The sequence below is a fragment of the Periplaneta americana genome, chromosome 11 (assembly GCF_040183065.1).
Source record: "Periplaneta americana isolate PAMFEO1 chromosome 11, P.americana_PAMFEO1_priV1, whole genome shotgun sequence".
Classification (NCBI taxonomy): domain Eukaryota; kingdom Metazoa; phylum Arthropoda; class Insecta; order Blattodea; family Blattidae; genus Periplaneta; species Periplaneta americana.
The window spans coordinates 36,541,794-36,554,571 of record NC_091127.1 but is presented as its reverse complement, the minus strand read 5'-3'; the positions used below and the strand labels follow the sequence as shown (position 1 = coordinate 36,554,571).

General features: G+C 37.4%; 1 protein-coding gene across 7 annotated transcripts in view; it reads left to right on the top strand.

Moving 5' to 3' along the window:
* LOC138708928 (ankyrin repeat domain-containing protein 1-like) overlaps positions 1-12,778 on the top strand; it is a 91,719-nt gene that overhangs the window by 47,181 nt on the left and 31,760 nt on the right. For 2 of the 7 annotated variants that reach the window (XM_069839293.1, XM_069839294.1), the window contains exon 9: positions 1,514-1,995. The exons of 3 other annotated variants lie outside the window; for them this stretch is intronic. In XM_069839293.1, the coding sequence (XP_069695394.1) occupies positions 1,514-1,972 (459 nt within the window). In that variant the 3' untranslated portion in view covers positions 1,973-1,995. Of the gene's footprint in view, positions 1-1,513; positions 3,634-12,778 lie in introns of those variants that run through there. 2 more of the 7 variants (XM_069839292.1, XM_069839298.1) reach the window with 1 other exon arrangement.

Below are 12,778 nucleotides of genomic sequence, written 5' to 3'. Positions count from 1 at the left end.
AGTGTCTAACCCTTTTTTCCTTACGTACCTCTTCTAATATTTTAATTACTACCAATGCCTAACATTCCGAAGGCTGGGAAATAATGTTTAAATATTAAATCGTATCGTGGAAAACATATTTTAGTATCTCATGCAGAGATAAAACTTGAAATGCCAATCTTCTAAAGGCTTCAATATCTTTTATGATTCAGATTTCCAATCAAATATTTCACACACTTCCGTTCCAAACTTCACTACTTTTGAATATTTTGAGATTATTTCGAGGCACTCCTCAGGGTTTTCTTTTAAATGTCCCTTTTAAATATCTTTTGAACACAGCCAAAACAGTCTGTTAGATGGAAAAAAAAAAAGAGTGGCCTCGAACTGGGAAAACATCTCAACATGCTGGACATTTTAAGTTGCGTGAAGTGCTTTGGAAGGTGATATGAGTGTTATTTTCTAAGTGATATTAAAAAAATGGTTTATTTAACGTCGCTCGCAACTGCTGAGGTTATATCAGCGTCGCTGGTGCGCCGGAATTTTGTCCCGCAGGAGTTCTTTTACATGCCACTAAATATAGTGACATGAGCCTGTCGCATTTAAGCACACTTAAATGCCATCGACCTTAGCTGGGATCGAACCCGCAAAGTGATATTCATTTTACTGGAAATCTTATGATACCGTAAATTGGGGTTACTTTGAACACAGGGGAAACTTTGAACATTTTTTTAGAAAATCATATTTAGGTTTCTACATGCTGCACATGTTATGGATGGAGGTAAATTTGATGTAAGAATGATTTTTATGATAATTTACCTCCATCTATAACAAGTGCAGCATGTAGAAACCTAAATATGAGTTTCTGAAAATATGTTCAAAGTTTCCTCTGTGATCAAAGTAACCCCAGTTTACGGTAGCTACTTCATAAAAGCATTGAATAAACTCACAGTAAACACAGAATTTTAAACAAAAGAAAAATGATGGCCGACTGTCACATGGCCAAATAAGTTTCTCTGATTGGTCAATGTGAATATTGTAGGCTTTGTTTCTCAGATTGTAAGAAATGATAATGGAGATTGTAGACTTTACTTCTAACCCCAGTTTTCAATATGAAAACTAATCCATTTTCAACTGATTTTACTTCACGTAACTTTTGCATATCGTGAGAAAACAACAAAGAGAATCCTATGCCGCCATAAAGTAAATTCATTAAAAAAATTGGAGATTGTTGGCTTTGCTTCTAGGTACCTCATTTGTGCTTAATGGCTATAAGTTTTACACACTATTTTTTATGTGAGTTAGAGTGGAAGTGACAAAACTATTATTAATAAGAAACTTGAGCTTGTATCACTGAAGCTAGTTTATTTATATCAGGCTGAGTTTCTCTCCGTATTAGCTTCAAGTTTACCACCGAATATAGTCTGCTTCAGTAACGGCAATATGATAGAACCAAACATATAACGGTCGCCTGACGATTATTTGTAAAAAAAATTGTTGCAAGACTTAATCGTTCTTGCCTGTGCGTACATTTCAGGATATGGCATTATTAGCAGCCGTTAGAAAGGGAGATCTGGAAGTTGCAGAACAGACGGTGGACTTTAATACAGACTTAAATATCAGAAGTAATAACGGCTATACACTTCTACATTGGGCAGCCACGAAGGGACACGCCTCCATAGCAAAAATGCTTCTTGAAAACGGTGCCAGCATCATTGCGACAACTACATTAGAAAGATATACGCCTCTCCACCTGGCTGCAGCAGCTGGTTCCGTGGAAATCTGCAGCTTACTGCTCAGTAAACATGCACCAATAAATATTGTGGATAACTACAAGTTTGCACCTTTACATTGGGCAGTGATCGAAGAACATTTAGAAGTTGTGAAATTGCTTTTAAAACATAAAGCTAACAAAGATATGAAAGATGTTTATGAAAGAGGACCTATGGACTTGACGACTAATGCTGATATCATCAAAGAACTTAAGCGTGGGTGACAGTTGTTAGATTTCCTTTAAAGGTAAGAGGAATAATGTTTCTTCTTTAGAAAAAATTAAACTGAACATTTAAGAAAAAGTTTTCATTAAAAATTCTTGAATTTAAACTAGGGGTGACTTCGTTGCTAAGCACAAAAGTAGGTGAATTGTGGCCTGATTGAAAGTTGCTTATTGACACAGCTCGGTTAAAACCAGAAGCATACTGCATCGGACATTCTGTCTCAGACAGGACGGTTTTGTCTCAGACCGTTCGATTTGACGGTGATTACACGTATTCTTATGAGACTGCAGCATACTGAATCAGACTAATGTCCCCGAAACGAATGTTCAATGCAGTACGCTGTAGCCTTATAAGAATGCGTGCAATCACCGTCACATCGGATGGTCCGAGACAAAATCATCCTGTCTGAGACAGAATGTCCTATGCAGTACGCTGCAGCCTCATAACAAAAGAATGCGTGTAATCACAGTCACATCGGATGGTCCGAGACAAAATCATCCTATCTGAGACAGAATGTCCTATGCAGTACGCTGCAGCCTCATAAGAAAAGAATGCGTGTAATCACAGTCACATCGGATGATCCGAGACAAAATCATCCTGTCTGACACAGAATGTCCGATGCAGTATGTTGCAGCCTCATAAGAATACGTGTAATCACAGTCAATCGAACGGTCTGAGACAAAATCATCCTGTCTGAGACAATGTCCGATGCAGTATGCTGCAGCCTCGTAAGAATGCGTGTAATCACAGTCAATCGAACGGTCCGAGACATCATCCTGTCTGACACAGAATGTCCGATGCAGTATGCTGCAGCCTCGTAAGAATGCGTGTAATCACAGTCAATCGAACGGTCCGAAACAAAATCATCCTGTCTGATACAGAATGTCCGATGCAGTATGTTGCAGCTTCATAAGAATACGCGTAATCACAGTCAATCGAACGGTCCGAGACAAAATCATCCTGTCCGAGACAAAATGTCCGATGCAGTATGCTGCAGCCTCATAAGAATATCTGTAATCACAGTCGATCGAACGGTCCGAGACAAAATCATCCTGTCCGAGACAGAATGTCCGATGCAGTATGTTGCAGCCTCCTAAGAATACGCGTAATCACAGTCAATCGAACGGTCCGAAACAAAATCATCCTGTCCTAGACAGAATGTCCGATGCAGTATGTTGTAGCCTCATAATAATACGCGTAATCACAGTCAATCGAAAGGTCAGAGACAAAATAATCCTGTCTGAGACAGAATGTCCAATGCAGTGTCCAGCAGCCTCATAAGAATGCGTGTAATCACAGTCAATCGAACGGTCCGAGACAAAATCATCCTGCCTGCGACAGAATGTCCGATGCAGTATGCTGCAGCCTCATAAGAATGCGTGTAATCACAGTCACATCGAACGGTCCGAGACAATCACCCTGTCTGAGACAGAATGTCAGATGCAGTGTGCTGCACCCTTATAAGAATGCGTGTAATCACAGTCACATCGAACGGTCCGAGACAAAACCATCCTGTCTGAGACAGAATGTCCGATGCAGTATGCTGCAGCCTCATAAGAATGCGTGTAATCACAGTCACATCGAACGGTCCGAGACAAAACCATCCTGTCTGAGACAGAATGTCCGATGCAGTATGCTGCAGCCTTATAAGAATGCGTGTAATCACAGTCAATCGAACGGTCCGAGACAAAACCATCCTGTCTGAGACAGAATGTCCGATGCAGTATGTTGCAGCCTCATAAGAATGCTTGTAATCACAGTCACATCGAACGGTCCGAGACAAAATCATCCTGTCTGAGACAGAATGTCCGATGCAGTGTGCTGCAGCCTCATAAGAATGCTTGTAATCACAGTCACATCGAACGGTCCGAGACAATCACCCTGTCTGAGACAGAATGTCAGATGCAGTGTGCTGCAGCCTTATAAGAATGCGTGTAATCACAGTCACATCGATCGGTCCGAGACAAAACCATCCTGTCTGAGACAGAATGTCCGATGCAGTATGCTGCAGCCTTATAAGAATGCGTGTAATCACAGTCACATCGAACGGTCCGAGACAAAACCATCCTGTCTGAGACAGAATGTCCGATGCAGTATGCTGCAGCCTCATAAGAATGCTTGTAATCACAGTCACATCGAACGGTCTGAGACAAAATCATCCTGTCTGAGACAGAATGTCCGATGCAGTATGCTGCAGCCTCATAAGAATGCGTGTAATCACAGTCACATCGAACGGTCCGAGACAAAACCATCCTGTCTGAGACAGAATGTCCGATGCAGTATGCTGCAGCCTTATAAGAATGCGTGTAATCACAGTCACATCGAACGGTCCGAGACAAAACCATCCTGTCTGAGACAGAATGTCCGATGCAGTATGTTGCAGCCTCATAAGAATGCTTGTAATCACAGTCACATCGAACGGTCCGAGACAAAATCATCCTGTCTGAGACAGAATGTCCGATGCAGTGTGCTGCAGCCTCATAAGAATGCTTGTAATCACAGTCACATCGAACGGTCCGAACAATCACCCTGTCTGAGACAGAATGTCAGATGCAGTGTGCTGCAGCCTTATAAGAATGCGTGTAATCACAGTCACATCGATCGGTCCGAGACAAAACCATCCTGTCTGAGACAGAATGTCCGATGCAGTATGCTGCAGCCTTATAAGAATGCGTGTAATCACAGTCACATCGAACGGTCCGAGACAAAACCATCCTGTCTGAGACAGAATGTCCGATGCAGTATGCTGCAGCCTCATAAGAATGCTTGTAATCACAGTCACATCGAACGGTCTGAGACAAAATCATCCTGTCTGAGACAGAATGTCCGATGCAGTATGCTGCAGCCTCATAAGAATGCGTGTAATCACAGTCACATCGAACGGTCCGAGACAAAACCATCCTGTCTGAGACAGAATGTCCGATGCAGTGTGCTGCAGCCTCATAAGAATGCTTGTAATCACAGTCACATCGAACGGTCCGAGACAAAATCATCCTGATTGAGACGGAATGTCCGATGCAGTATGCTGCTGGCCTTACGACTCCGATGAGAGAGACGGTAGATTGATATTCCGATAGTTTAACACAGATGAATTGCTATTTACATTTTCTGACGTGTCAAGTTTTGATATTTTCATAATCATCTCAGCCACATCATGGAAATGTGACTGAAAGTTTAATCAGAGTGAACTGAAGTAGAAAGCAAGAACACATCACTGGCGTTGTTAGTCATTATTAGGAGAGATATCATGCTATTTCACATCCGTATGTATTGTAGGGGCGTCAGCTGACGAAACAAAGTACGAGTGCAACCTCATGCAAACCCCGGATTTTTACGTCAGTATTCATTTTAAAGCCAAATGGCGATATTTCCATTACTTCTTTTAATTTTGGAATAACTTCAGCAAGAATTTTGTTTGCTCTGGCCTTGATATTTCGTAATATGATCGTTGAATGTGAAATAATAGAATCATCATCAACCTTTCCATAAGTAGCTCCAACGTCATTCAGTCTGCGATTAATCATTTCTTAATATACACTATTGTAAAAATGTTAAGCAAAGTGAACTGTAGATTTGGTTTACTTTTATTAAATACTGTAACTGAAATAAATAGTCTTTTTTTTTTTAAATAAATTTGAGATGTATCACAAAATGTTTTTTTTATGCAATCACATATTTACTAAGCTACATTAAACATTTTCATTACTGATAAAATGAATTTAATAAGAAGGATGCTGAATAACATTATTGATAATATAAATAATTATTTTATTTAAACAAATGTGTTACAGTAGAGCGTCTCGATTAGGCTCAGTGAAAACATAAACAAAGTATAAATAACTTGTAGAAGGAGGACGAGCCGTACGATAAATACGAGGGATGCACAAGGTTTTAGTTACATTATTTATGGCGGAACATTAATTGAAATTATATTTTCCAAAAACACACAAAACAAAAAAACACAAATTGCATAACGTTATCATACTGGGTGTTCATTTCAAAGTGTGTCATGACGTCACTGTTGTTGGGTCACCGATTTGAAGCGAGTTTCAGCTTATATGTCAGAGAAGTTGCCTATTATTTAAGGCGTTCTTCAATCTGAACTTGAGAACGTGTACGGTATAACTTGAACGTCGTAGCAACAGATGGCGGTCTGTACGGTCTGTGTGCTATCATAACCTCTTTCGAACTGTGTTTTGCGCCGGCAAGTCGTACGCAGGGTATTTGTTATCATCGGTTGCGTACGGTAACATTACACAACACAAATCAAATGCTCCGTGTCCATGTTGACCGTCGAAGTTAATGTCAACAAATACGTAAGTAATCGTCTTAACCCTCTCCCCATATCCCGACAGTACGTATTTCCAAACAGTTCACATTCCTGCCACTACCAGCGTTACCGTACGAATCGGTACGTACTCTTCAGAATGAACGCCGTACTTGTTAGGCAACTTCTCTGCCTCATAGGTTATACACCTCTGCGGAAGTGTAGGAAGATTGAATTCCCTAGGCTCATCGGCTAGCCACATGAGGGCATACAGCGAGCCATGACACACTTTGAACTGAACACCCAGTATATACATTTTAGCAAACAAGGAATAGTACCGTTGAAATAATTCAATATAATAAATCAAATTTGCTACTTATATGATGTTGCTTTCAATCAGCATTTTTTACGGTCATGAATTTCATTCTCTGTATGACTAACATAATATCACCATCTTCTCTAGCTGAATTAACAAAACTACAGTATATTGGTCTAAATTGACAACACTGTTTCTTAAACGTAATTGTCCCTTCTCGAAGTTCAATTTATTCAGTCACTGTACCTGACCACTTGAGACCAATATCCTGTAGTTTTGTTAATTCGGCCACAGAAGACAGTGATATTATGTTAGTCGTACAGAGGATGAAATTCATGACCTTAAAAAATGCTACTTGAAAGCAACATCATATAAGTAGCAAAATTTGATTTGTTATATTGAATTATTTCAACGTTACAAATGCTTGTTTGCTAAAATGTGTATATGATAACGTTATGCAATATGTGTTCTTTTGTTTTGTGTGTTTTTGGAAATTATAATTTCAATTAATGCTCCACCATAAATGTTGTAAAACTAAAACCTTGTGCATCCCTCGTGTTCATCGTACGGCTCGTCCTCCCCCCACACGTTAACTGCACTTCGTTTACGTTTTCACTGTGCCTAAACGAGACGCTCTACTGTATTTAAAAATTATGTTTCATTATTTAAATAGCTTTTCGTGTTATCTGAAATAAAAACAAATGGTAACCTTCTTAGATAGGCTGTTTTGGGTATCAGGTATTAAAAGATGATGTAATTGTAGTGCAACAATCTCGAACGCTCGTGACCGACCGAGCAAACGTTTCAACAGATCGGTTATGAATAATTTTCAACTATATGCGCTCGAGCAAATCATTTCCCGGATGCCTTCTTCACAACTGAAGACTGATCGGTGAGCTCCGGTCGGTAGTTTCCATGAGAATGCAGAGTTCTATTTTACATTGACTGCTTCTGTTACATAAAATCTGGATCATTGTTTCTTTCGCTTTCGGTTCCACCTCCTCCCGGACGTAGTATAAATCCCCTTTGGGCGAAAAGACTGAATTCAACACATCATCATCATCAGGGAAAGGATTTATATGTAAATACATATTTACTTATAAAGCTAATATAATTTATATTTTGTATTATCTTTATGTTTCACAATGTGTAGGGTTGAAAAATCCTACTTTTATTTTCCATATTTTTCCATATTTTAGAGTTTAGTACATATTTTCGTTAATTTCCATATATTTTCCATATTTCATATAAAACAGTCCATATTATATTAGGTTTAACAATAAAACAAAACAAAATTCCATTAACTTTTAAAAATACATTTCAACAATAGAGATTTAAACACATGTTCAGTAATCCCTTTAACATCAGAGTTATTTGAAAATTAGCAGTCCTATCAACAATGGGAAAGTAAGTTACAAAACTGTATTAATTTAATTTAAAATTTTTAACAGACTTCAGTTGTGCAGCTCAACAGTTAAATGCCAGTCAGAGTACACATAGGTTCAGTTTTGTAAATCATACTATAAAGACGGTAAATATGCCAAAAGTACGTCATTCAGTCAATTTAAAATCAAAACTAACAAGTTACATTTCAGAATTTAAAGAAGATGGTTTATCAACTGACAATAAAATATTATTTTGTAATTTGTGTCAGTGTGCAGTATCATCTACACAAAAGTTCCTGGTGCAACAACACATTACAACTAGTAAACATCAGGCCAACAAACAACTAAATTCCAAGCAGAGACAATTGTTTTTAACACAACCAACAACATCGAATGTAAGATCTGAGTTTAACATCGACCTGTGCCGTTCTCTCATCTCTGCTGATATTCCTCTCTACAAACTAAAGAATAAGGTCTTCAGGGAATTCCTTGAAAAATATACTCAACATACAATCCCGGATGAGTCAACACTTAGGAAGACGTATGCTCCATCCATCTACGATGAGACAATACAGAAGATAAGAGATGAAATTAAAGATAGTTCAATTTGGGTTTCCATTGATGAGACTCCCGACAAAGAAGGTAGACTTGTTGGTAATGTAGTTATCGGTTTGTTAAGTGAACAATATTCTGAACGAATTCTTTTACATTGTGATGTTCTAGAAAAGTGCAATAACAAAACTATAGTTAAACTGTTCAACGAAGCTATGGGTATCCTGTGGCCAAAGGGTATTATGTACGATAATGTGTTATTCTTTATTAGCGATGCTGCCCCTTATATGGTCAAAGCTGGACAAGCATTATCTGTTGTATATCCTAAATTGACTCATTTTACTTGTGTGGCGCATGCATTTCATCGTGTGGCAGAAGTGGTCAGAGACAATTTCCCTAAAGTAGATTTGTTGATTTCATCAGTGAAAAAAGTATTTCTCAAAGCTCCCAGTAGAGTTAACGTGTTGAAAGAAATGTACCCTGAAATTCCATTGCCACCAAAGCCAATTTTAACTAGATGGGGTACATGGCTAGAAGCAGTTGAATATTATGCCGAACATATAGACTCTATTAACAATGTTCTCCTTGCATTGGACTCTGAAGATGCAGTCTCAATTGATACTGCGAAAACAGTTACCTGTGACATAAGTGTGAAGAATGACTTAGCTCACATTCAGCATACATTTTCATGCATCATAAAAACGCTCAAAAGTCTCCAAAATAGGCACCTTTCACTATCTGAAAGTTTTGAAATTATAAATAGTACTGTGGAACAACTGAATCGTGGTAGAGGTAAAGTTGCAGATGCAGTAAGAGCTAAGGTGGACACTGTACTTTCAAAAAACCCTGGATATGAAGAACTACAAAAGGTTGTTGCTGTGATGAGTGGTGAATCAACAGTGAAGATTAACTTGGACTTATCCCCAGCAGACATTGTGAAATTGAATTATGTACCAGTTACTTCTTGTGACGTCGAACGCTCTTTTAGTCAGTATAAATCTATCCTCAGAGACAAAAGAAGAAGATTCACTTTTCAGCACTTGAAAGAAATGTTTGTAACCTATTGTTATGGTAACAGACAATAAAAATTGTGTTTTGTTGAAACTACATTGGAAGATAAGGTACGTCCATTATATTTTTTGTTTAGTTTGATTAAAATGTACCAATATTTAACGTACATAGTCATTTTTTTATAATTTTAAGTCCATATTTAATTCCATATTTTGGTAAAAATCCATATTTAATTCCATATTTTGGTAAAAATAACTACATATATATTTACATATTTCATATATTTTTAGTCCATATAAATCCGTTCCCTGATCATCATCATCATCATCATCATCATCTTCTTCTTCTTCTTCTTCTTTTTCTTCTTCTTCTTTTTCGCGGCGTAGGCCCCATCGCCTGTTCCGGCCCAATACTATCGCTTTATTGGTCTGCCAGAGTTTCGTCTCCCTCGTATGTTCAAGTCTGTTTCCTAAACCTATTGTCCATTCTCGCAGGTGCTCCTCCTTCACGTCTTGTATTGAAGATAGTTCTGGTTCATGATATTGTTTGTCACAAGTTTTCCTGTCCTTCATAATTTCTTGTTCTGTCCACTTATGTGTTTAAACATAGGCTATCTGTCAAGAAAACAATGGTTAACATATTGGTTTTTGCATTTAAAAAAATGTCGAGTGCTCGATATCAATGGATATTTGGATTAAGATAAATTGATTTTACTTCTGGCAAAATTTTCTTTGCGATATAGTACCTTTAGCTCTATTTAACATTGTACATTGCCATAATCATATTCTGCATTTATTTTATCAAGTAATGATTTGAACTTTCGATGGCTGAGTGATGATTTAGCACGAGTAAAATCAATTTTATATGTGCGTTACTGTAGGCCTACATTGTTCAGAATGTAATTTGCAACAGAGATGACTTTTTTATTATTTAGTGATATGTTACCAATTACGTATTGGAATTCCCCAGCCTCTGAACTAAACCTTTAGTTGAATTTAACATATCTGGTACACCATCAGTTGTAATTGATAATATTTGTGTAAATCTAGTTCGAAAATTTCTATCACTAAAATAAGATTTTTCTACAAGTCTTCCCCTATTGTATTCTGTTCTAAGACCGAAGCAGTTACTGTAGCAACTTCTTAAAAAAAACTTCGTTTTTGCATCAAAGTAACGAATAAATGTTAATAGCTGAGTATTGTCTGCAATATTACAGCCAGTGCCAGCGTTTCTGGCGCGTGTCCTTGAGTAAAAAGCCAGTCAGAGAGCATTTTTTGCTAGTGCAACTGAGAACGGTACCACCCAACACGTCGCGATAGCAATCTGCCAATCACAGTTGTCAGCTTTCTCGTCCACAGACTATGGCAAAGATAAGATACTCGCCCTTAACTTTCCCATTACTTATTTCAGGCGCCAGAAACGGTTGCTATGGTTATACACTGTAAAGGATAATGTGGTGTAAGTTTTAGATTTTACAGACGTGGGCAAGTTATTAAACTAAATATATGGAACGAAGCTGTATTTATCGATAGAAATAATGAACAAAAATGTATTTGGACAGATATAATGAACAGAAAATTGAGTCTTGAGGTTACTAATATTTTCTGAACATTCCCTTATTCTTTATTAACACGTTGATTTTGTCAGGGATGCTGTAAACCAAAGTTTGACACTTCTTTGAATATCAGCATCATTTAGGCAGATATCAGACACTGCTTAAATGAGTCCATGTTTTGTTGTAAGCCTCTTTTTGTTCACTTTCTTCTTCAGTATAGATCACAGATTTTCAATTCCGTTAATGTCCGGTCTTCTTGCAGGCCATGGGAGAATATCTTCTGCAGGATATAATTAAAACACAGTATTACCAACATAGCCAGAAAAAATATACTTAACCATTGGGAAAATATACCAGAAGATGTAAACAATCATTTCTACAGTAGAGATTCTGTGAATTATACTGATAGTTCATATGACGAATTATATTATGTTTCCAAGAAAACCTTTTAGTCTAATAATTTGTCCACGTCTGTAATTCCATTTAATTTAATTTTGTTCAACTAACGCGTGAGTAGGGCTATTTCTTGTATTTGACTTGGACACTGTCATACCACAGTCTAGTATATACAGTCGCGAAGCTCAATACGTAGTAAATATGCAAACATTAGATAGTTCCTCACCACTAGGATCGCTAATATCGCCTCATTACAGGCAATGCAAAATAGTACCGTCACAGTCTATTGTTTCTAGCACCCTCAAAACTCAAGCTTCGTGACTGTATATACAGACGTGGACAAATTATTAGACTAAAACGTTTTTCTTGGAAACTTAATATAATTCGTCATATCAACAATCAGTATAATTCACAGAATCTCTATTGTTGTAAATATGATGGTTCACACCTTCTGGTATATTGTTCCAATGGTTAAGTATATTTTGTCTTGCTGTGTTTGTACTACTGGTGTTTTAATTATATACTGCAGAATATATTCAACAGTCTGTTCTCCCATGGCCTGCAAGAAGACCGGACATGAACGAAATTGAAAATCTGTGATCTATACTGAAGAATAAAGTGAACAAAAAGAGGCTTACAACAAAACATGGACTCATTTAAGCACTGTCTGATATCTGGCTAAATTATGCTGATATTCAAAGAAAGTGTCAAACTTTGGTTTCCAGCATCCCTGACAAAATCAACGTGTTAATAAAGAATAAGGGAATGTTCACAAAATATTAGTAACCTCAAGACTCAATTTTCTGTTCATTATTTCTGTGCAAAATACATTTTTGTTCATTATTTCTGCCGATAAATACAGCATCGTTGCATATATAATTAATTTAGTCTAATAAGTTGTCCACGTCTGTGGTCATACGATGAAGAGTATCGATAACATCTGCATTGACAAAAGGTTTCATATGTTTTCCCAAAATTCAAGATACTTTTTTATAAACGATTTGTGCTTGGTGTCATAGTATCTTTTCATTTTAGTAACTCATGATTATTGCGTTAGTTTGTCTACAAATCAAACACATTAATACAGCCCCGAATCGGTTTTGTAACGTGAAACAATACAGCTTATCAGCCTGTTCTGATAAAGACTATTTTCACAATCTACCTTTTTTCTTTTGCGAGCATTAAGGTCGCAAAACATAAATTAAATACTAGAACGATAAGTCCCGGCATACAAATCAAAATGTCAACGTGTGCGATAACATTTGTGTTTTCACAACAGCTGACAGTCACTGAGGACGTATTTATAGTCACTATACACGTGTA